We start from the raw sequence: 25,280 nt of genomic DNA on the forward strand, positions 1-25,280 counted from the left end.
TATTACCAGTTCAGTTATCATGCCCACAGCATCACGAAATGAACAGTTTAGAATAACTAGTCAATCCAATAAAACGGCAATTTATTTTTGTAGCGGCAGGTTAGAATGGCAAAATCTATTTAAAAACGTAACTCTTCAGTTCAAAGAGGGGCCTATCTGTATGGAGTCACCGAATGTGTTAGAATTGTTAGAGAAAAACTATGACAAAGGAATAAAGAACAGAAATAAGAGACAGTAAAATTAAAGCACGAAACCTGGAGATGTCACGCTAATGGAACACTGTGAAGACTCATATGGGGAGAGCAGTTTCCTAAGCTCTTTATACTATGCTGTAGTGTATGTACAACACCTCCAGTGAATGGACTGGGCTCGGACCAGGCACCTGTGTGCGAAGACCAACATCATATTAGGCAATTACCATTTTTAGTGCACACCGAGCCAACAGCAGAGTCTAACACATATCCAGCCTCCAAGTGAACGTTTCATGGATGTTGTGGAACCCCAGGCAGGCGGCATCTTCCACACTGAGGTGGGACAGCCTCCGTTTCCCACTGCGTCCTGCTCTCCCAACGCCGCCGGTCCCAACCACAGCTGCCTCGGCCCGGGGTGGGTGGGCTGCGGGAAGACGGATCTCAAAATGATTTCCACTGGGTTTTTAATGTTTGGAAGTAACCTTACGGTACAAAGGTTGAGATGCCTATTATATATCTGAGAGGGCTGAATCAGACTGGAACAGTGATTAGCCCAAACACATAGAACAAGTTAAAAAAACCACCACCAAATGCCCTATCTCTAAAAACTACCCTTTAACCAGTGGAAAAAGAAACTTTCTGTGGATAAATGGGTGCCACATTAATACGAAATCAGTATGCTGACAATGAGATATTCCCATTGTTGGGGCCTTATGAATCCTGAAGCACAGACATCTGCTTCCAGATCTCTGGGGTTTTGAATTATTTTTAAACTCTGAACAAAGAACACTTAGTACACATACTTCCAGTTTCACAGCTGGGTTATTTTAAGTAGGCAAAAAACTCATTGGAATATAACTTTCTTATTTTGAAATATTTTAGCTTGAAGTTATTAATCTGTCCCTTGAGAATTCAGAACATCTTAGAACACTCGTTTTAAATATTCAGTATCTTTCAAAGATACAGCCTTCTCACATGGCCTTAGAAAAATGCCTGAAATATCGCACTATAATAAACCAAATGGACCCCTTACTAAGGAAGGGGTTCAGTTTCTTCTTGATTAGAAAACTTATTCTCCCAATCTCCAACTCCCTCTCCTCTAAAAGGAAAAACCCCATCCTCACAAACATTTCCTGAGGATGAGAAGCAACTACCATTTATTTTCACAGTGCTTTATGAAGGCAAAGAGAGGTACAGACGCACACGCTCTGCAACACGGTGGGTGTAGAACAAATTTGAGGTCAGGAGAATGGGAATTCTGCCGCATTCTGTATGATCCAGGCAAGACTCATTTTCTCTGTGTCTAGTTACTGATTTGTAAAATACCTGTGTTAAGAGGTCCTTATCTTGCAGGGACATAGCGAGATCTGATGATTGTGGAGTGCCTTGAAGGCTTGTGAGAGGTGCTGTAGGAATGTTAAGTGTCATGCTAACACCTACTCCTTGCTGTGCTGCAGCAGCTCAGAGCAGGCACAGGGCTGAAGAGCATCAGGAATTCCTCAGCACAAAACCAGACAACTGAATTTCTAACTGATGGGGAAACAGTCAGGAGACAGAAGCTGTCAGATGAATTAATTGGTGTAACATGGTTTAAGTCACAAAGATCGAGCTGCAGGATGGACTGACAAGCCATATGCAGTTTCCTTAGAAAATCAGCCTAAAAATTGGAAAATAAGCAGGTAGCAGTAGGAAGCATAGAACAAGCTCAACAAAATCTGTGCTAATATTAAAAGCCTGCTTTTGCATTTGCTACTGTTTCATTACTGACTTGATGATCGTTTCTAGGTTCTTAATGAATTCAAACTCAATTTACTCACAGTAACATCTAGCTTTAGTAAATTTTCATCTTACATATTGACAGTGAAATTAAATTTTCCTGTTTATTGCAGGATGATGAATTTTGTAGCTAAATCTCAAACTTCAGTTTGAAGTGCTTAATGGATACTCCATCAGCCTTTACTGAATCACCCAAACAGCCAGCAAAAATTACTGTTTGTCCTGTCCGTTGTTCTCTATCACAAACAAAAAGACATTTTTTCTTTTCTGCAGAATAATTAAATTTCTTTTAAAATATCATTAAATATGTTTTAAAGAAAATTGTGGAATACTATTGTACAGTCACAGCATCTCAGGATGCAATCACAGAGGATATTCTGGATGCAGCAAGTTTATGCAAGGTAAGGGCAGTGAAGCATCCCACAGGAAAACCCAACACAGTAAAGAAGCACAGTTCACAAAGTGCTTTAGCCTCAACCATGACGTTAAAGAACTATTTGCTTAAGACAGACAGTGTTTTAAGTCTGATGGACAGTTATTTACAACAAATTAATCTGGAGAATAAAAACCGGTTGCATATTTCACTGACTTTTCCATTTTTTTAACTCACTCTCCTGCATGAGCTATGAACAATATAATTTGCAGAATCTCAAAAAAGTTGTTCTCATTGACAACACCTGTAGCATGTTGCTGTGTTCACCAGTTCTCACTCTTCCAAGGATGGCTGCAAAGGAACTCTGAAGGCCACTGAAAAAATCTAAAAGATTTGCCAGACAAAATGATTTTATCATCTGAAGGAAAGGTGATTGATTGCTCAAAACTTCTGCCAGTTAGTTAATGAAGATACTTTGGCAGCATCTTCTGCAGAGGCTACTTCCAGCAAGAAATTAAATACCATCTGCATGCAGAGGGAAGGGAAAAATAGTGGCTTTGTATTAAAGATGAGTTCCTGATCAGGCGTCTGATGCGAGAGCAGAGTTAGGGCTCAAGAGAGTAATAACAGGCTAAATTATTGTGTTAAAAGCATAATTAATTAATTAAAGATAGCAAACAAACACTGAAGTGAATGTAAGGAAAATACCACTATCAATATCCAGTCAAGTAAATCCCTTTAAAAATAGTAGCAGAATAAAAAATCATAGTTTACCTTATTATAGAGAAGAAAAGAACTATTACATACAACTGTCAGTGTCAGTGGAGGCAGGACATATAAACTTACCAGCAGTCCATACTCATTATTGATTTTATCTCTTGCTATCTATTCAAGAAAAGATGCCCAGAAATCTCTTAAATAGGCCTAAAATTTAAGAAGCTACCTAAAGCACAGATGTAAGAGAATAATTCAACTCTCTTAATTCTCATTTGAAAACTTACATAGGAAATGCAAAAATAATTAAAGATTTTTCATGTCTCCTTATTTTACGCATTAAATATGGAACATTTATCAAGTCATGATACATGAAGCATTATATCTGTTCATCTGTTAGCAAAGTAAAATATTATATCTGTACTAAGAGCACCCTTGTTTATTGTTTGTAGACAACTGGTCCTTTCACACCCGGTACAAGAGACCCTCACTTCCTCAAAGAGCTCTGAAGACAAACTTCTGAGCATCAGAAAAACATTAGCAGCAGAAAAGATGATGATGCCATCATGAGTAACATAGCACAAACCATGCCAAAATGCCAGGTCCAATATTGACACCAAAGGATGGGAAAAGGTTCAGGACAGAAGCTCCATGGGAGCTCTATGGAAAGGGGGGAAGGGGAAGCACAGCTATGGAACAAGAAAATGAACACTAGTTAGGAAAAAAACACCCAAAACCACCCCAAAAGCAAAGACCTAAAAGAATAAAAGCTGAGGAAGAACGCAAATTAAAGTGTGTCAAAGATTGCTTAGTAGTCAAAGATGACAAATCCTAAACCACAGACCTCGTTAGAAACTTCTATTAGATTTTCAGAGAAATGAACATGCAGAATCCCAGACTTTGAACTAGACACAAGGAAGCTGATAAATTGAGGATGTAATGAACCTGGAGGCAAAGGGGAAAAAGAAGCTGTGAAGGCAGGCAGGTACAAACTGAAACCAGAATTTGATCTTGGGGTAGCACACACAAATGTAAAAATGAAATGCAACCTAAAGTACACTTGAAGACCTGCCATAATGCTAGATGAGAAATTTCAGTTCATAGGAGATCAACACAACTGAGAGGTGACTGCACGCTCCAGCCAGAGCCTCTGGACTTGCCAGCTTGGCTACTGGGAGCCCTGGGGCTCTCGCAGGCTCCGCAGGAGAGAGGGGAGCAGGGGAGCATCCCTCTCCTCCTCTGCTTCCTACCAGACACTTGCACTCTGCCGCGCATGAGGATATCACCCTTGGTCCCACGCTCACTGAGCGCTCCACCGCCACACACCCCGATCCCAGCTCTAAGTTAGTACCAGCAGGAGCTGCACGTGTTGTAACATGGTTGTATTCCTACTTGCACCTGATGTAACTTCACAGGAGTTTACTGTTTACTTTGGTTTTAAGTTTCTGGTATAAGTGGAAAGAGACACATTTTTATTTCGTTTTAGTTATGCAGATTGGCATTTTTTTTCTAACTTTTTTCAAGCAGACTAAGTATTGTCTCAAGAGATGACAAGTTATCTTGAAGGGACTGTACAGACTAATAACGTACTTTGAAGAGTATTAAGGAGGTCAATCTGTCCAATTCATTTTAATTGAACTAGACACAGATGGTATATGATTTAGTTTAATTAGGCTGTAGATAAAGAACATCTCAACATAAGGCATGCCAGTCAAGGATAAATCATTAAATAGCAGCATATACTTGAAAATACGTAAGGCCAAAAAACTTGCTGCATTAACTGAGAACATTGGTGCAACATACCTTTTGATCAAAAGATCAAAAAAACTTCACAAGGCGATATATAAATGTCTAGTAAATTGAGAAAAGAGAGCCTTTTGAGAAAAATGTACTTATTACAAAAGTAATGCTGGATCTTTCATTATGGAGACATAATACAATAAGTCATAGTACTCTACCACAAACTATAGTTACAATTAAATAGATTATTCTACCCATCCATTAAGGAGATCTAATTATGGAATATCATTAGCAAGGACTTAATTCAATTTTCTTCTTTGTGTTTTGATTACTACCTATTAGTTTTCTCCCTTTATTGGCAGACTTCACTTTTAAGTTGTTATCTTTTAAGTTGGAATAGCATTAACAGACTTTTAAAAACTGGCTATATTTGGATGATTTTGCACAAGGCTGGGGATATTGGAGAAATCCAGTTAAAACTTTTTTTCCTAGTCTACTTTTTTATATTATTATTCTAGCAATTTTTTGGAACCAACAGTTTCCTGCCACTGACCTTATTTACACCTCCACCTCTTTTTAATCACAGTGAATAAAATGTATATAAAAGCTGCAAAGTTTATTAAAAAAAAAAAGATAGGGTGACTGTGTAACACCATATTTTAAGCAAAATATATGATATTTATGGGCACATTCACTTCCGCAAACTTTGCAGCAAATGCACAGCTCATCATCGTGACCCTAAGCAGGTAGTCACCAACAGAGAGCACAGGGGTCACACAGAGTTCTGCCAAAGACATCCACCTGCAGAAGAAATTTCTCCTTGCTGGGGCTATTTGAGTCTCCTAAAACAGAAGGACAGCAGGAGTACACCATATACCTATGGTATCATTTCATATTCCATTTCCTACTAAATGAACTATAAATTTTTTATCTGATTTTATAGGCATCATTCAACTTCATTACTACAGCAGCAGAGTGTGTTCATTCCATCACCAATCAAAGCCAAAGGTATTTCTGCCTGGGAGTTTGCAGAAGATGCGCTGAACACTTCTACATAATCAACATTTGCCTAAGTGCTCTGAACTGAATAGATGCAACATAGTGCATTTTGCACCTTTTTAGTTTCTATTATAGTTGTAATCTTACATACTCTTTATTTTTGTGTTAAAGAAACAGTTTAAATACCAAGTTTGTAAATCAAGCACAGTTCATTAAGCACCGAAAAGACTCCCACTGACTTAGATGCAAATTTTGTCCTAATGTTAGAAATGCCTAGAAACCCACTGTTTCCGAGACCTTTTCCTGAATTTGTCTTTACCATCAAGATTTCCAAAGCAGTATTTTGCATTCAGTACATTTTACAAAATTCAACTGTTAGCCAGTTCAGTTCAGAAAAACTCTCATTTATACAGAGTTTTTCCTTGAAAAGCAAGCGATTTCTTAAAACTGGTATGCTAAGCCATATTACTTGCAGTACTGATTTTTTTTTTCCATCTAGATATTAGTGTAACTGCAATGCTTTTTAAACATATAGGTACCATAAATAGTTTATTACATGGCGATAATGTTTATGCACAAATAGGCATGCAACAGTATAAGAAGAGGCCAGTACAAACAGCATGTATCTTATTATTCTAAATAGCATATAACATACTCACACGCTCCCAGATTAAGTGTTTATGATTTATTAGCCTAATTTTCAAAAGCACCAAGTGCCTACTTGCAGCTCCTGTTAACTCTGTTGGTGAACACAAACACTAATGATCATGTAAAATGAACAATATCTGTGTCTATATGTCAGATGTCTGTGCATGGATGAGGAATTTCGTATCCTTTTTAAGAGTAGGGCAAATTTTCCCAAAAGGCCTTAATTAAAAAAAAAAAAAAACCTCACGTTAAAGACTTCTTTATGCGTGACGTTCTCAGAAGACAAAACATCTTGTACTTATTAAGGAGGAACTTTATTTTTAAATGTGGCCATTTTGAGCCACAACTTCAGGAAATGTTTAATTTTTGGAAGCCTGTATTGATTAAGATCCGTTGATCTTTTATTGCAATGACTATTAACCCAAATTCTTGGAGTGTATTCCAACAGTATTGGCAAAACAAGCAGGAATGAACCTGAGTGAATGGACTACTGTGACAGGAGCTGATAGATTAGAAAAAATAAAATGCAGTGCAATGACAGCTAACATGAAGAAAATTAAAATGGCACTTTTTTCCTCATTCATTTTAGAACTACTTGAAAAACTTTTATTACAGTAGCCATTTCTGGACTATTATGTCACTAAAGTGACTTAATTTAGATATACAACGTATCTCCTCGATAGGGTTCCTGGAGTAGTTCAGGTATACTTTCTGACGCAGAAGCCGTCTCCTCATTTGACCCGAGGGCTTTATTGTTGCCAAATACAAAGCACTAGGAAACACTTTGATTTGATTTGAGCTTGTAAGATCAGTAAACAGCTGTACCTCCTCACAGAAGAGCAAAGGATTAGTCTGGAATGATAGAATAGAACATTTTCTACCCCTCTCATTTTATAACGTGCTTCTAGCAAATAAAAACAAATGGATGTGTATTTCTATTTCTCTTAATTTTACCTCTATGTGGCATGTTTCTAAATTAAGCATGTTAAATATAAAACCATTTGCATTTGATTGAAGTCTTTCATTTTATTTATCACAAATCCCCTTTATGCAGGAATATTGAACAAAGTCTGTTGATTGCACAGTTCTTTTTATTTTCATGAATGGTCCAATCATGCTCTTGGCACATGAAGATACAAGTAACAGATGTTAAACAAAACTCTGAGGGATTATACATTTCTCCTAAAAGTTACAGGACTGCTTTCATTTCTGCTGTTTTTTTTCACTGTCCTTCTATCTTTTTTCTTCTGCTTCTCGAAAAGCATTTTCTTTCTTCTTGCACCCTTTAGGGGCCAGAGCCATTTGGGAGCTATTGGCATATCAGCAGAGGATGCCAGTAGCATGCAGCAGAGTACGTTCAACTCTCTTATTCTAGTTGCCAATATTAAACCAGAGTATTGACTTCATTAAATCTCAAGATTGAGAACTGAATTTCACTTGGTAGAACGAGGTCAACATGATAAAACAAATAAACTTTGAGAACAGCCACATAAATTAAAGCCTCTGGTTATTAAAATGCTTATTTGTTTTAATTAAGTGAAGTAAAAAGCTTTTTAATATGGTAAAAAAGGAATGCTGTTAATGGGTGTTGAGGAATGGGATTTTATGCTTCAGATTTATCGATACAACATGACTCATTTACTCATAAGTAGGTCAATCTGTAAGTACTAATCTAGATCTTGGAAAATAAAAGTGGATTTTGACTATGGAAGGATTTCATAAAGCTATTTATAAGAAGACATAGCCAGGTCTTCTTCCTGTTCCATGCTAGGATTGTAGGGCTCAGATTCTCTTTAATTAAATGCAAATAATTCTCAGGAAAAAAAATAATAATTTGGGATAATCCCAGATTTCAAGTGATTCTAGGAAAAAAATCTGTGACAATGAAACTAAGAATCCTTTTCATAAACACTACATGTATATATGTATGGCCTATATAACGTAGGTTTTATATATATCCTTATGCCTGTCTGTTCCCAACTCCCTCAAACCTCATTGCTGCAGTCAGGTTGCTTTTTAGCCTACTTCTTGGACAAGGTATATCAGAATTTTTATAAAACTCTACTTATACAAACACACTAGAAGTAACCGTTCACTTATGCTCATTGAAGTCCCTATTTAATCAAACAATCATGATTTCCTCTTCATTTCAAGAAACCAGACTATGCAACTTAATCTGCTAGCTATTTTCCAAGTCAATGTATTAGTAATGCCCATTTGAAACAATGTGATCGTGCCTTTTTTTTTTTTTTTAAACACTTGACAAAGACAGTACCAGAAATGAGGTATAAAAAAAAGTGGTACCATATTTCTATAAAGAAATGACACAGTAAATTCTTTCAATAATATGGCAACAGTGTTTTGCTGCATTATTTATCCACATTAATTTGCTTGGACTCTTCTTTTGCTTGCTTTCAAAGCTCCTGAAGTCAGACTCCTAAACAGCAACACATTGCAAAGCACCTGTAGAACCATGTATAAGGAATATCTGAAGCACAAAAAGCTAGAATATTTTCAGTAGCTTCCTTCTTTTCTAAATAAAGATTGTTGATTTCCACAATACAAGTAAAACAGGTAAATATGCATCCTATTTTTTACCTAGGCATTTTTTCTTTGAAACTGTGAAACAATGAGAGAACCATTATAAAAGTAGGCTTGGCTAAAAATAGTGATCAGGAGATTTCATTTTCAAGAAGTATCAGAGTATTAACACTAAGTTCAAATGTATATTGCACTAGTTCCACACTTTTTTCATTAGTGTTGGGGATGGCACCTTTCCTACTGGAATGACAGTAGTTAAACATTTGAAAGACAGAGGAAAAAACTTTTTTTTTTTATTTTTCATGTGGTCTTACCCAATCTCTGGCAGCACAAGGACATAGCGAAGAAGAATGCTGACCACAGGGACTGCCAGTATATGATTTACAATTCACATACTTGCAATCAGAAACCAAAAAGAAAATTTAATGATAATAAAGCAATTAGTTGGATAGGAGAAAAGGCTATTTGCAGACCAAAGATCTATCCTTTCCCATCTCACTATAACTTTTATAAAAAAGAATGAAGACCCTGAGATTCAGAAAATGCTTTTTTAAGAGGGGTTACATAAAAATCACTTTAAAAATTATACTGCTTCTAGTAAGTTTAGATTTGGGATTTCATTTTTTATAAACTCTTCTTAATTAATGTCCAAGAAGTTAATAATTTGCTATTATTCTAATAGTCCTCCAGTGCCAATAGGGCAGGGTCTAGCCTAAATAGCTATTATAATAACTAGGTTTCAAAAAACTTCAAGTTTCAGGCTTTTTTTACCTTAAAAAAAAAAAAAAAGAAAAAAAAAGAAAAAAAAAGCAATGCATACGCTTTTTGTAACTATTTTTATAGAGGCTTTTATCTCCTTGCTGGTCCATTCTTTGCTGGTCTGATGCTCCTGTTGCCATAGAAACAGACCTGAAGGTAGCTTTGTTACAGATTACAACGGTTTTCCTAACACAGAGAAATTTCTTTCATTCCTTAGTTCAGGAGGTACCCTTCTCATGGGGACAAAAAGAAGAAAGAAAAAATTAATCTCTGTCCCCTATATCTATTAAGTTCTCATTACCAGAATTTATTATATGTTTTTGCTTTTAGTTCATGAGCCTAGCCTATGATCACTGGTACTTTAAGGATTAAGTTTCATTAATTACATGGGCCACACTACAGTTTATTTATTTGCAAGGGAATAGCAGAAATCAAATTATGAAAGGAATCATGATTGGCATAATGTTACTTCAATGGAAGCATCAGGATTTTGTTTTTCAGTGCAGGTAATATGCAGTTGATTTAAAATCTGTTTGTATCAAGTTTCCTTAGGTTGTTATAAAAATCTGACCAACTATAAAAAAGAGAAAATATTTTGTGACAATGATATCTTCTAACACATGTTCCCCGAGATCACTGGCTATTTCAAGACAAATCCAATCTTTTCCAAAGGCTGAAGAAAAATCTGTGAACTATTTGGATCTCTTAAGAGTATCACCCCAAAAATGGACAGCAGAAATTAAAAGGAAACAAAATGACAAAAGCATGCCCAAGAATGAAAGTAAGCTGTTCTCGTTTATGCAAAGCTACCCAAATGCTTTACCAGGACCAGTTCGGTAAATGGAGCTCAAATGGAAAAGGATGGCAGCTGCTCTCTTGCCAGTCCAGATGTGCCTCTACCTCTCCTCCCCTCCTTGCTTTTTCTCTCTCTCTTTCATCTCTGTATTCCAGGGTCAAAACACCTCGATAAAAGAAACTTGCTCTCTCCTACAAAGTACAAATTGTTCTTTTTCCTCCGCCCCCATAGGTGGTTTACTGGAGTTGTGTGATTAAGAAACTGAGGCTATACCAGTTTAACTCAGCAGTGATTAACAAATTTCTCCCAGCACCCCAAGGAAATAACAACCAATAATTTACAAAGATAGGTATGCTCTCTGGTGACACATTCTAGAATTATTTGTAGCATATGGGATCTACAGTGCTTTTCAAAATTAGCCCACTCATTTTATTCCAAATTAAGATTTCATCTAATTTTGGTGTAAGAACTACCACCTCAAAAAATAGACAGTGCTAAAAACGTTTGGCATTCAGCAAGGCTTTCTCAGTGGTCTGTGACTGTGTATGTTCCTTCTAGCTAATAAGTTCAGTGTGCCATAATCAGACTTTTTTTTTTTTTTAGAACACATGATTGTGGGGGTGGAACCTAATAGAAACATCTATGGTACATTTTACACATGACATCTCATGTAAGAAAATAGATTATTAGTAAGCCTTAAGCATTCTTCCCCCACTAAACCCCAATATCATGTCATCATATTTACATAGAGCTTAAAGATTGACACAACAAACTTTTGCAAAGTGTAAGTATAAGTTGACAAGGAAATAATTAAATTCAACTTAAATTGCACAACTAAATGCATGAGATGCAAACCTCCTGAAGTTCAACAAGGCCAAGTGCAAGGTCCTGCACATGGGTCGGGGCAATCCCAGCCACAAATACAGGCTGGACAGACAATGGATTGAGAGCAGCCCTGCGGAGAAGGACTTGGGGGTGTTGGTTGATGAGAAGCTCACCATGACCCGGCAACGTGCATTTACAGCCCAGAAAGCCGACCGTATCCTGGGCTGCATCAAAAGCAGCGTGACCAGCAGGTCGAGGGAGGGATTCTCCCCCTCTACTCCGCTCTCTCTTCCGCTCTACTCCCCACGTGGAGTACTGCGTTCAGCTCTGGGGGCCCCAACGTAAGTAGGACATGGACCTGTTGGCGCAAGTCCAGAGAAGGACCATGAAGATGATTGGGGGCTGGAGCACCTCTCCTATGAAGACAGGCTGAGAGAGTTGGGGTTGTTCAGCCTGGAGAAGAGAAGGTTCCAAGGAGACCTTAGAGCAGCCTGCCAGTACCTAAAGGGGGCCTACAAGAAAGCTGGAGAGGGACTTTTTACAAGGGCATGTAGTGATAGGACAAGGGGTAATGGCTTTAAACTGAAAGAGGGTAGCTTTAGATTAAATGTAAGGAAGAAATTCTTCACTGTGAGAGTGGTGATGTACTGGAACAACAGGTTGCCCAGAGAGGTTGTGGCTGCCCCATCCCTGGAATTGTTCAAGGCCAGGTTGGACGGGGCTTTGAGCAACCTGGTCTAGTGGAAGGTGTCCCTGCCCATGGCAGGGGGGTGGGACTAGGTGATCTTTAAGGTCCCTTCCAACACAAACCATTCTATGATTCTATGAAATATACTCTTAACAATTGGAAAATAAGGGCTGTTGGAAAAATGTCAACTTCAATTTGGGGAATTAGAAAAAGTTTTGATCGGGAAATTAGCACCCAGCAGATTGCTTAACCAGTTGTAGTTACTGCCACTAATATTGCAACCCTATCAACAAGATTTCTTTTTACTATTGGCATGAACTTTGCTGAGAGTTCTTCTTCTATAATATCACTGCCTAATTGTTCTCCAATGCTAACTTATGAAAATCACTGATATTTTTAGATTCATCATTTATATAAATTTCCTCTCTTAGCAGTACTGTCTCTGTTTAACTATTAACTCTTACAAGTATCATCTATGTTATACTGTATATTGCACTGCAAAAGCCTAGAAAATAAAGATATAAATTCTAAATTTTTTTATGATACAGTTATTGAGCATTTGAATTGTTCTGGATTGGGAAAAAAAAAAAAGATATTCTTTATAAATAAAAAGCTTTCAAAAGCTATAAACTTTCAAAGCTTAGAGACTATAACAAAAAATCTAGTTAAACTACATGCCCAGTGTCTCAGGTGCAAGCTCCATCAACTGAAAGACTAAAGGGCTGCAAAGGAAGACCTAAGCAAATGTGCCTTTGGAGTCACACACTTTGTGTAGGCAGTCACCCATCACATATTTCCTATAAGTGCAGTGTGTACAAGGAGAGGATTCATACAGTTCTTTTTAATACCACAGTAAAATTTTTTCCATGCATCTTCTGCAAATGGTCAAACTAAGAGAGTCAATTCCAGGATTGCATTGTAGGGCAGAGAGAACGGGTGGGAATTATAAGTAGTTATAAAAGTTCATGAACCTGTTCCTTTGTAATTTAATTCTATTTTTCTTGAGGATCATTCACTCTAGGTTCAAAACCATTTTACCTTCAAGAAAAGGAACCTGCGCTTTAATTTAGAAATAGAAGGTACAAATGTTTTCTCAGTAGATGATAAATGCAAGCATGTTCCAGTACATGAACTGCTTTCAAATTATCTCTGAAGCTGCTTCTAACTACTTAAATGAAGGCATTTAGGTGAGCAGTGCCATGAACACCTCTGTACAGCCAGCTAAGAGCAATTAAAAGCTGTCTCCAAAGGAGCACTGAACTGGTTGATCAGTAAATAATCTGTGCATGGGCACTGAGCAGTGGTAAACCACCCACAGGCAGGTGAGGAGCAAATTTCTGAAGACAGGCAGTGCCTGCCAACTGGTGATGAACATAAGGTGGAAAGGGCGACATATGGCTGGATTTTCTTTATTGAGATGGGTGGAAAAATAGCACTTGGATTCTGAAGTATCCAGTAAGGGGAGAGGAATGTCAAGGGACATAAGACACTGTCCCAGTTTAAGAGCACTTGATAGAGGAAACTGAGGCACGCCCTCCCTACCATATACATGAACCTCCTTCAGATGCCGGCTGAATATAAGCAGAATATATACTCAATACATACAGAGTCCTTTTTGGTAGATTTCCTTCTTCAATTTCTCTCTCTTCCATTAAAAGGAGTCTTACCTCAGGACTGATTCTGTTCAAATTTAAATTCCATTGTCAATATACTCAAATACCCACATTTCATAATGAGCCATTCTAACTGTGCACAATACCATTTAAAAACAATTTTAAAAAATTATAAAATTAATATAAGCAAGTTTTCCCTACAGTTAATTTTTAGGGCTTTGAGGTCAAAATCATAAGCACGGAACATTTATTTTTCCATAAACTACTTTGGACACTCTGCAGAGATTCAGAAGTCAGGATAATCACAAGAAATACAATACCTTTGTAATAAAAATATCCTTGCTATCCTGTAAAATTTGTTTTGAAGTACTTACTGCATTGACTGTGATCTTGTTCATTTTGGTAGCCTAGGACTAGCTTTTTGGGAAAAGGGAGTAGTAATATAGTAAGGAATACCATATTTTGACAAAAGTATGTTTGCATCATAATTGTTTTATAATAAGAATATTACCTACTGTCCCCATCACCCCATCGTGATTAATAATTTTCATAATTAGAAAACATAGACATACAAATGCATTGAGATGGTATCTCAATTTGTAAACAGAGGGGACTTTATATTTTCTTTGTTTAGGGTATACAATGAAAAATTAATAAATTTATTGCATCAGAGTTGTTTAAGAATCACTTCAAAAAAATTCATACAGGCTTCTCTGAGAGAGCATTTTTGCTAATCTGGCAAGTGATAAACTGTATCTTGCCAGATCTTCCTGCCTTTCTGTATCTTTTGTGATGAAGTTAGAAGATTTTTATTTTAATTAAAAAGAAAATATTTCTAGTACAAGATTGCCTGTTATCCAAAATTCAGATTAGCAATAAAACCCCCACAACCTTGGTGTCTTATGGTTGGAATTGTTTATCTTAAGGGTCCTTTCCAACCTAAAAGATTCTGTGATTCTATGATATTTATCAGTGATGCTTGTTTGTTTCTCAGGTCACTCGTGATGTTGAAACATAGTTAATAGTTGCTTTTCATTGTAAAAACAACCAAATGGTTAAAAGTAAATCAGACATGCCCTGCTGCTGCATTTCATTATCCTTGGAAATAAACTGCAAAGCTTTCTGATTAAAATCCCTTTTTAACTAGTTCTATAGTAAGTCTTAAGACTATGCTTCCAGTTACTGCCTTCTCTTTTCATGAGGTTTGTTTTTGTTTGTTTGTTTTTGTTTTTGTTTTTTTTTAATTCCCAAGACCAGTAAAGCAACTATCTTCTTTCACTCTGAAACCGACCTCCTACATGTAAACAGCCTGGAAGCATAATTAAAGGCTGGGGGGGGGGGGGGGTGTGGTTGGGAGGGTGGTGGGGGGTGGCGGAAGGAAGAATTTAAAAAAAAAAAAAAAAAAAAAAAAAATTTCAGCATTACCTGGAACTGAAAAAAGAAATTTGGTCAAGACAACTAAACCCTCCAGGACAGCCCAATTATATTAATTTAGCTCCTGCTTACTATAGAGGTGTGACACAAGGAAGAAGATCCTTCATATCATTTGTATCACAACCACAGCTATCAAACTGAATAGTGTAATACTGCAGTAAATGTGGACATCAGCATTTCTCCAAGCCTAAGGCCAAACCCAAGCCCACTGCTGTCCTACTGTAAATTATCATTTACAAATGATAATTGCCCACTGGTCCCCCAGCATGTGAATTTTTGAGGGCCAATCTTTCTCCTCCCAACTCTAAAACCATAAAACAAAAAGCATGATGGAGCCTTACAGGACTCATCTTGCCTTTCCTGTAGCTCCGATGAGGGCACAGATAAGATCTACAGCACTGTTTAGAGAAGTAAACCCCAAAACAAAAATCTTAATTTCTTCTTTTGGTAACCCATTGAAGAAGTTACCCATCACTACACCTAGAAAACTTCACTATTACGTAGTTAATTCTCCCTTGCCGCAAGCTGCTCATATGATACCTGGTTACAACTTAACCGACATGGAAAACATTCAAAGGTCATGCTTTAAAGACCTTTAACATTTTACTTCTTTTCTAAATTCCTCTCCTGAAGAGCTGCAGAATTCTACATAAAACATCTCACTAAAAAATGGAGTAATAATTTCTAATATATCCCTGCAGGAAATTCATTGCCTTTGTATCAGAGGTACACTGTTGGCCAGTACTGAGTTTATGACCCACTAAAAGACCTGCTTCATTTCTTCCGCACTGCTGCCTTCATGAACAGTTCACATTGATTTATTTTTTTATTTCCCCTCTAAAGTGTGATTTTTTTAAAATTTGTTTTATTAAATTGTATCTTAATACATGAAAAAAATTCTGAACTTAAATACTGTCCTCTAGTTCTCGTAAGTCCTCCCTGCTGGCAGCTACAAATGGTGTAGCTATACATTATTCCAATATCCAAGGCACTGATGAAAACATTTAACTCCTGCAGCATCCCACAGAACCTCACAGCTCGTCAAATTTAGACTGATTTTTCAAATGTGCTGAAGATAACAAAGCTCCCAAATAATTTCAATATCAAGAGGCTTATTGACTTTAAAATCTTTTCCATATATGTCACCTTCAACACCCATGAGGTCAGTTACCCTGCCAAATGGGATGAGATGGCTTTCCTGTTTCATTCTGCATAAACCCACATCTGTATCTTATCAATTCATTCTCTTCGAGGTGCTTAAATACTAAGAGCTCACTGCAATTCTGAGAAGCAAAGTCAGACTTAATCTCCTTTGACTGTATAGTCACTTGCTCTCATTGAGTTTTTTTTTCACTTTTTAATTTCTATTTATTTATTTTGCTCATAAACCTCCTTTGGATCCTATATTATTATAAGCTGAAAGGAAAATAGCGCTGATCCAGAGACGGTGATGTTTGAGTTCTTGTGCACTCTATATTAATTTTTATTAATTTTTTTCAGTACAAGTTTATAGAGTCAAACACTGTTTTAAGTTACTGGTGATTTCTTTTTTTTTAATTCTATGTGGCATGAAATTGGGAACATTTTAATAAATCACATGCAGTTTGAAAACACTTTCTGGTCACTATGTTCTCTTAACAAAGGGAAGAAAGATTTATCTCTCAATTTTAAAGTATCCTTTTTGAAAGAAACTTGACTAGTGATTCCTTAATATTAAACACACCTTAACAAAGCTAGTTACAGCAGCAGTCAATTTTTGAGGTTGCTCTTACATTTTTACAGTAATTTACTCAAGTTTTAAAGCATTTCATCAATGACTTAAAATAGTTTTTATGAACACCAAGCAATCTTCCAAAATCAAGTATCTGAATTGGAGATGATGCTTCATGTAACTTTAAAGTATAATAGCAGCAGGGGCTATTAAATTGTACTCAATAACATCACCATAAAAGAGTTGGCCATGAAGAGAAGATGAATAATTTCTATTCAAAACTATAGAGAGCCATTAGACAGCAGCAAAATAACTTCCTGAGCTGGTATTTTGCTAAGACACCAGAGCTCACACCCTGCCAAGTATTAAGGAAACATACAATTTTTTGATTGTGTGAATCCTTATTTCATTTGACACATGATATTATTCCCCAGACACCATTATTTCAGTACTAGTCAAGGACGACCACTTTATTCACAAGTATTCTTTTCCTTTTGGCACAAACACAGACCTTTCAACCTCCCATTTCAGCTAGTCTGAGTCACGCAAAAAGACAGTGATTTTAAGGTTTTGTTTCTTTTACACTCACCTTTATTAAGGCATTTAATTTTAAAGTAATAACAAGAATTTATTCCGTCTTTTACAGCAATAGAATAGTGTAGCAAATAAAAGTGCTACATGAAGAGACAATATTTGCACACCACTATTTTTAGTATGATACAGAGCACAGGACTTTTACACAGCTGAGTAGTCAGTTTATTAAATACTTGGCATATAAGAAAGGCTAGAAAATAAGAAAAGGTCTGTGGATAGCATAGTCTGAAATCCCCTTTGTTTCTTGAATGACTGTATTTAAATATCCAGAAATTGAAAAATAACTTTCGTTGCAACTGTTAAATATATTTAGAGAATTACTCAAACTGTCAGTGGAGCTCCCACTTTCTGCAGGGGATTGCTGTAGCCAAAAAGATGTTCCAAAGAGTTTTGAAAATAACTACATGATAGATATCTCTCTGTACGCAATGTATTTTTAAAGTAGTTCAATGCTTTCATTCAAAAGAGCGTTATTTTGAAGCTAGATTTCGACTTCACCCTTCAGCCATGTGTATACCTTTAGCTTTCATAGAATTCAGAATGAAGTTTCTAAAAATTACGGGTTTTCTCCCCTTTGGAGTCTTCCTAAGCGAGTAATAAACCCCACTGCTCAGAAACTCTCTGTATCCCTGGAGGGCATATAGCATGAATGCCATACAATCTTGCCTCAAGACAAATCTATAAATAAGTCCTCGCCATAATGTCCTAGATACCTCAGGCCTCAGCAGGGATGTTTGTGAACACTTACCTGCAAGAGCTGCCTGCAAGAAATGCCTCCCTTGGCTGTTAAAGGCACTTTTGCTTCTGAGCGGGAAATGTTTTGTATATTGAAATGTTTTGCATTCCAACCTTGACTGTCATCCATTGCAGGGCACCTATCTGACTGTTTGACTTTGGATTCTCCTTATTAAATAAAACAAATTTAACCGATAATTATTCTAATGATGTATTTGTAAGGATTGCCTCATGCTAAAAGTACAGTGCATGATAATTTATAATTATAATAATAATTATAATAAATGTTATTATAATTTATAATTATTACTCTGGAAAATTTCATTTTATTAATGACAATATTACTCTTAAAATTAATGGAAAGGTTACATTATGCAAAGAAACTGGAGAATTTGAGTATGCAAATTAATTGTGCACCTGCATGAAATAATTTAGAAAAGGATTTTTTAATATTTAAAAATCTGCTAAGTATTATAATAAGCTTTATAGCACACTACATTTCAGAATGAAGCTTGTGCTAACTCGGATAAGAATAAGTTACTGAATTGTAAAACAGTAGACATTATAGTCAAACATTTCAGTAAAGTAAAACATTCTACAATCTTCTTTGTGTAATAGGACCCACTAATGTAGCACAATTTTAATAAAACATTTATTTTCTGTTTGCTTTTAATCTTCAAAGTGTTTTTGAGATGTCGCTTCTGTGTAAATATTGAAAATGATCATTTGGTAACCCAAATACTAAAATAAGACATTAGGCTGATTTATTTAATCACCAGGGCCAAAAAAACAAATCACAAAATGCAGTCAGCAATATTAAAGACTATTAACAACCTGCCACATAACAGATTCTACAACCATGAAGAGGTTCTCGATAAAATTAAATGGTCTCACACGCAAATGTGTATTCTCACTTATGAACATCAGGAGAAAAAACCTGAAGAACCCATGTTTTAAAAAAAAAAAAAAAAAAAAAAAAAAAATCAAGAACACTTTCAAGAGTCAAACCATTCATTATAGATATTGAAGGCCTACTCATGAGTGTCACCACTAAAATTGCCAATCAACAATAACTGTCATTAACCTCTTACATCACAAGCAAGCGTATTTTAAAACTAGATTTAGTTGCTTTATTCTACTTTTGTTTTAGGACCAACCAAAGCAAATCAGCAATGTATTGCTTGTAGGTATGAACCATATTTAGAGAACAAGTAATTAAACAGATACTCTTTAATTGTTCAGACTGTTGCTGAAATTCTGGCTCCTTTGATGCTCAGCACGTATTTTGCCACAGACATCTGCAAAGCTGCATTTCACCCAGCCTGACTGCTGCTAAAACAGCTACAGACACACTCATCAGGATGAATCTGGCACTGTCACCTACTTTGGTTCCAATCCGGTAATGGTGACCTTTACTCAGTTTGGTAATAACAGTCGCTCACCTGACATAAAAATTTTGCCTAATAAACTGGAGGTAAGAGTTTCTAGGAAAGCAGGTCCCGCAGCAGAGAGTGCAGTGCAATGGCAGTGCTGGCACTGCCCACGTACACAGCAGAGAGAGTGTGGGGAGAATTACAGAATTGAGAGAATCACCCGAACGCCACCCAGTGGGATGCAAATGGGTTGACTATACCTAAAGTCATCCAGACCACCAGAAAAAATAGTGGCTATGGCTACTTTCTTTTAGAAACAGGAGATGGGGAGAGAGTAGGTGTTTCCACCTGCATGATAGTTTAGTGATGAGAACACTCCCCTGGACTGGGGGAGACCTGGATTTCAGCCTTTCTGTAGCTCAAGGCACTTCAAATCCACAACTTCCAAATTCCAAAAGACTGATTTAACTGTTATTGTATATAGACAGAGCCAAACTCCACACTTCACTTCAAAGCTTAAACAATTCAAGAACTTTCAGAAAAGGAAGAGTAGGAAGAATAATTTTGGTTTCTTGTTCCTGCCTTCATGATTGATTTAATAGTAGAGCAGCTGATGAAAGATGAAGAAAATTTGAGAGGAGGAGCTAAGCACAAAAAAGAGAAAAGGAAGAAAAAGTTGGCTGGAGATACAGATACAAATGAAATAATGGAGCATTTCATGAGTTACCAGAACTGAATATGGAAAAAGATGGAAAGGTGAAAAGAAAGGCTTCAGTTACAATTATAGTTTTAATATAATTCAGTTGATTTTAGCAAGGATATTTTGAGGACTGTGAAGGTTCTTCCATTGTAAGCAGTTGCCATAGTAGTAGTAACTGAAGCTAGGTGATCTCTGGGCAAAGGTACCGTTCAGGGGCAGACTCATGAGTGGGTCACCTCTCCGTAAGCGTCGAGGGGGCAGGGGGAAAGTTAGGAAGAGAAGAGACGGATGTTGAGGAGAGCAGTGTTTCTGCCACCAACTTCAGCGTGCTGCCACAAGACTGTCAGATCTGACCCCCACTCAATTCTCTCCGCAACCAGTGGAGAAAGACCAACCACAGGTATCACTGAGGTCACCTAAGACCTGGTTTGCTCTCTGGAAGTGACTATATCAGCTAAACAGGAGAAACTGAATGGGATAACTACACTCCTAACTTAAACATTTTTCTTATGTACCTAAAATTAGATTTTGTGAAATGTTTAAAAAATAAACTATTTTAAAAATTCTTCTCAGTTCTTTGACATTTCCCTGTATTTGAATTTTTAAAAAAAGAGAACTTTTTAACATCTCAAATTTTCCAACCCCCCTTGCGTCTTCTGCCCATATATTGTTCATTGATCTCATGGCTAGAATATTAAAACAATTCATGAGAAGCTCATTAAAACCTAGCAAGAAAAGTCTTCTGGTGCATTTCATCAGAGGAGATAATAGCCTACAATCTAGAGCATGAATATGTTATAAGAAACAAAACAGAGCCGTTCAGACAATGAACACTTGGAATGTATTGTTCCCATAAGCAGATGTTAAATTACTTCACTGTAAAGTGGAATTTGTAAAACCCAAAGAAATGTTATTTTTATGTGAACAAACAAGATTAGTTTATTATTTCAGCAGTGTAACACAAAATTCTTGTACATGCGTCTCACCACGTAAGCAGATGTGTTGAAAGTAAAAACTGGTTCTTGACCAAAAATGCTACGTGTATATAGAAGTATTGACAGAGCAAGACAGAATGCGTGTATCCTGACTGGTATACTAGCTCAAGCATGATTATAATTGTTTCAAAAACTTATCTCAGATAAGCCAGCTGGCTCAAGATTAAACTGTCATCTAACTGAAGCTATAGATCCTTGGTGTGCAGAGAGGACAAAGACCAGAGTCAACTCTGAAGATATACCTTGAGATAAGTTGGATACAAAGAAAACTCAGAAAAAGCCTCAGCCTTTCCTGGGAATTGTTAATATCAAATACATCCAACATAAAGCAAACAAAAATAAAATGCTGACTTTATGCTTGGGTAAGCACCTCAGGGTTGTCACATTCTGCGGGACATTGTTCTTGATCACACGTTCATTGTTACTTTTCTTACCAAAATAGATCTTACAGTCCATAAATATTCACTTCAAAACTGTTAAAAGCCACTCAGACTACAATTATCTATCATAAACAGCCTATTGATATTGTTTGTAATTCATTCTCACAGTCAGGTATAACAACATAAAACTATGTGTAAAAGCAGCATATTAAATGTCAATGTACTTACATCAGTGTCAGGTCCCTTGTCAGCCCCAGGACAAGAGAAGGTAACAAACTCATGGCATCTCTTATGAACCACAAAACAGCAAACTAGTAAGAAAAGGGAAACCAACAGTTAGAATGGCATAGGGTTTGGTTTTGGTTTTTTTCCTGTTGTAACAAATACAATCACAAAGGAAATAAAACTTAGAGTCAAATATTTCACCTGTAAGTCAATGAAAGAAAGCAGAGCCTAATGTTAAATAAAGACACACAAGGCAGACATCAAGTAAACAATATAATTAAAGAGGGGATAAGCATGCACATTTAAAAATCAAAAGACTCCACACAATGATAAATTCTTAATGTTTAAGACAGCCCATAGCATTAAAATATAGTGTGGGATGAACAATTCTATGAAGCCACATTTCCTGAATCTAAATCCGTATCTGTAACAGGAACTGTCAATGTGCATTCAGGCGAGAGCAGGAAGCATAAATGAGGAGCGTCAAGCTGGAGTGAAACCCATCCTTGGGTATGGGATTTGTTCACCTGCATGCCTTGGTGAAGATGTTTATGGAGATCCAAAGTCTTTACTAGTTAATTGCTTCTGTGAGAAACCAAAGCTCTGAGTGAGGACTACTGTACAGAACAAAGTGTTCTCATACCACAGAATGGCAGGAGATAATGTGAAAAGAAAATTAGCTTCTGATTACAATATGACTCCCATTTAAAATTTATGAATGATCTGAAAGGACTTTTTCTTTCTGAGATAAGGAAAGCTTATTTTGATTGTGTCATGTGACTAAGGCTATAGGTTGTCACGCAGCGTAGGTCATACATAGCCCCCCAAGCCACATAAAAAGAACAATTTGGTTGAGTGTGCTTACTTCCAAAAAGGAGGTGTTTTAGCTTTTCACTCTCACTACAGGTTCTTTCTTAATGTTAAGCTTAGTTCAGATATTTCAAAATTGGTCCACATTTCCACAAAACAGAACAATCTAGATTTGAGATTGTGAAAATCTTGAAATAAACACCATACCATCAAGCAATGAGTCAGGAGATTAAAATGAAATGATTCAAAAGTAATCCACAATTTCTTTGCAGATAATACATTCCCTGAACACTTTAAATTTTGCATTTCCAATACATAAAAATCCACTATTTCAAAGGACGGTTCTAAAGAACAAAATAGATTTCAATTGATTGACAATTGCAAACACTGAATTTCCTCAACTTCAGTGAAAACAAAATTAAATTATCTCAATTTTTCTAAACAACTCATTTAATAAGGCATCTTTAACAGTTCTCTTTCCCATTTAAAATGTATATGAATTTCTTTCACCTAGTGAAGTGAGCTGAGAAAGATGTTATCAAGTGCACCTTCATGTCATTGCAGCATCCAATGATGATTCCACCATAATGCCAGGCTGGCCTCATTTACACCCTTAAGTCAGCTGTCTGGCTTTAAAGAAGTCTAAACACCCTTATATCTTTCTCCAGCTATTTTTCATCATCATCCCATGCAGCAATTGTTTCCAACTGTTCTATCTCTGACATGGCATATGTTTATTCTTTGGGCAAATGGAATAAAATGGGCTTTGCTCCACTGATTCCAGATAAGCTCTGCTGACGTCACATGAGCCAGAGTTCTGGCTCAATGTATACTGCCCGCTTGGTTGTCTAGCTTGTTAATCAAACTAAATCCCAATGAATCCTACAATTATCATTTCGATGGTTTGTTTCTACCAACTGGAAGATCACTAAGTGGCAATTCCTATTAATATTACTTGCAGCTGAAAAATGTTTCACTTCAAAATTGTATTTTTGGTTCCAAACCTTCCACTCTTGAAGACAATAGCCTGATTTATGTTTGCAGGAGTAAATCACATGGAAAAAAATAATCTCATTGCATCCTTTAGAAAACAAAAAAGTTAAATAATTAGTTTTGTACGCAGTGATCATATAGTTGCAAAATACAACATAATTATGCAAAAGATCTGAGAAATATCTCTGGAAAGGTTGTAGAACTGAGCTGCTTTACTGATGCCTGCCTTTCAAATTAGGATCTTAAGACTGGCTACTCCAACTCTGCCTTTATTCAGCAAGTGTACGTTACAAAAATTCTGCATATTTGGGCATCTGTTTTGGGCAATATTTAGGAAATACTGTAGTCACATCCTATCTCTCAGTTGACAGCGTCTCAGAGCGTGTTAAAGAATTCATTCAACTAGAGACAATGTCGACCTTGTTTTTAATATGATGTATCATAAGTGTCAAGATTATATATGCAGGAAAAACAGTGCCACTCTTTGCTACAGTCTCGTTCTATTGTTAATGAACTTTAGCTACTAACTTCTGTGAAAACAATGCTAATCACACCACAATGGAAACTCCAATTCAGCTGCCAAACTAAGTAAACCAGACAGCATTTGTCCTTTTGGACTTTAAGCTACACTTCAAAAAGAGTCTCTTATTAAGGCTTCAATTATCAATGTTGACTACTCAACTTTTTAAAACCTTTCTGTTCAGTCTACTAATAGACTGACTGTTGTGTGCACCTCAACATGGACAGTCTCAATTCTTTTTCCTTTATTCCCCTTTTGTATTTGTAATGGGTTACCTACCTCCAAAGAACTTGCTTCCTTAGTAAGCAATTCAAAAGCATCAGACCTGTCTCACCTTTTGAGAATACTCAAATGAGAACCAAATAGTTTGACATAGAAATAAACAATGGAATAGGCAACTCTCACAGAATCATAAATCTAAGGGGAAAATGATAAGGGTGAACTAGAATCCCTTGTTAGCAGCCATCATTTCCATACATAAAATTTAACATCCAAATTTTCATTTTGAAATCCAGCTATTAGACTGTATTTTAGCATTAGTTTTTAAAGTCTTCTTAATTTCACAAAGCAGTACAGAGCTAGAGAACTCATGTAAAAATTTACTTAGTTCAGATAAGTGCAAGCAAAATGTTATCTGCTTAAAATAACACGCCCTTTTTTTAGAAATACAGATGAAAAATAACCTCTCACTTGTTACTTGTTTTGAAAAGATGTTAATAGCTTCACATCACTTATTGCAGCTGTTAAGAAGTCACATTATGTTCACCACCTTCTTATAATGAAAGTTATATTACATTACTTTGCAGAGACTGCCAGGAAATTTGTTGCTTTACATTTTAAAAAGAGTATAAGTAGAAGCGAGTTGGCACACATTATGCATAGTAGCTCGAGAGCAAGTGGTATCTCGAGGCTGACAGTTAAAATTAAAAAGAAAATTATTGAGATATTTTCATGTTTTGACAGCATGATTTTGATCTGTGGTATATATAATATGGTTGTGAGCTTCCATCCTTTCCAGCTCTGGACTTGCTGGAGACAAATACTCTCTCAGCAGCCCAGGAAGGGGGTGCGGGGAGCGCACAGGGAGGAAGGGAGAGAACAAAATAGGCCTTGTGTTGCAAAAACAGACTAACTGCTAGTTCTCCAC

The 25,280-nt window shown here is 36.5% G+C and overlaps 1 protein-coding gene across 4 annotated transcripts in view; it reads right to left on the reverse strand.

The window, feature by feature from the left end:
- Window positions 1-25,280, reverse strand: part of PRKCA (protein kinase C alpha) — a 162,348-nt gene that overhangs the window by 80,548 nt on the left and 56,520 nt on the right. For 3 of the 4 annotated variants that reach the window (XM_030014445.1, XM_030014444.1, XM_030014446.1), the window contains exon 3: window positions 21,814-21,896. In XM_030014445.1, the coding sequence (XP_029870305.1) occupies window positions 21,814-21,896 (83 nt within the window). Of the gene's footprint in view, window positions 1-18,150; window positions 18,278-21,813; window positions 21,897-25,280 lie in introns of those variants that run through there. The other variant, XM_030014447.1, reaches the window with a different exon arrangement.

Source organism: Aquila chrysaetos, chromosome 5 (assembly GCF_900496995.4).
Source record: "Aquila chrysaetos chrysaetos chromosome 5, bAquChr1.4, whole genome shotgun sequence".
NCBI classification, from domain to species: domain Eukaryota; kingdom Metazoa; phylum Chordata; class Aves; order Accipitriformes; family Accipitridae; genus Aquila; species Aquila chrysaetos.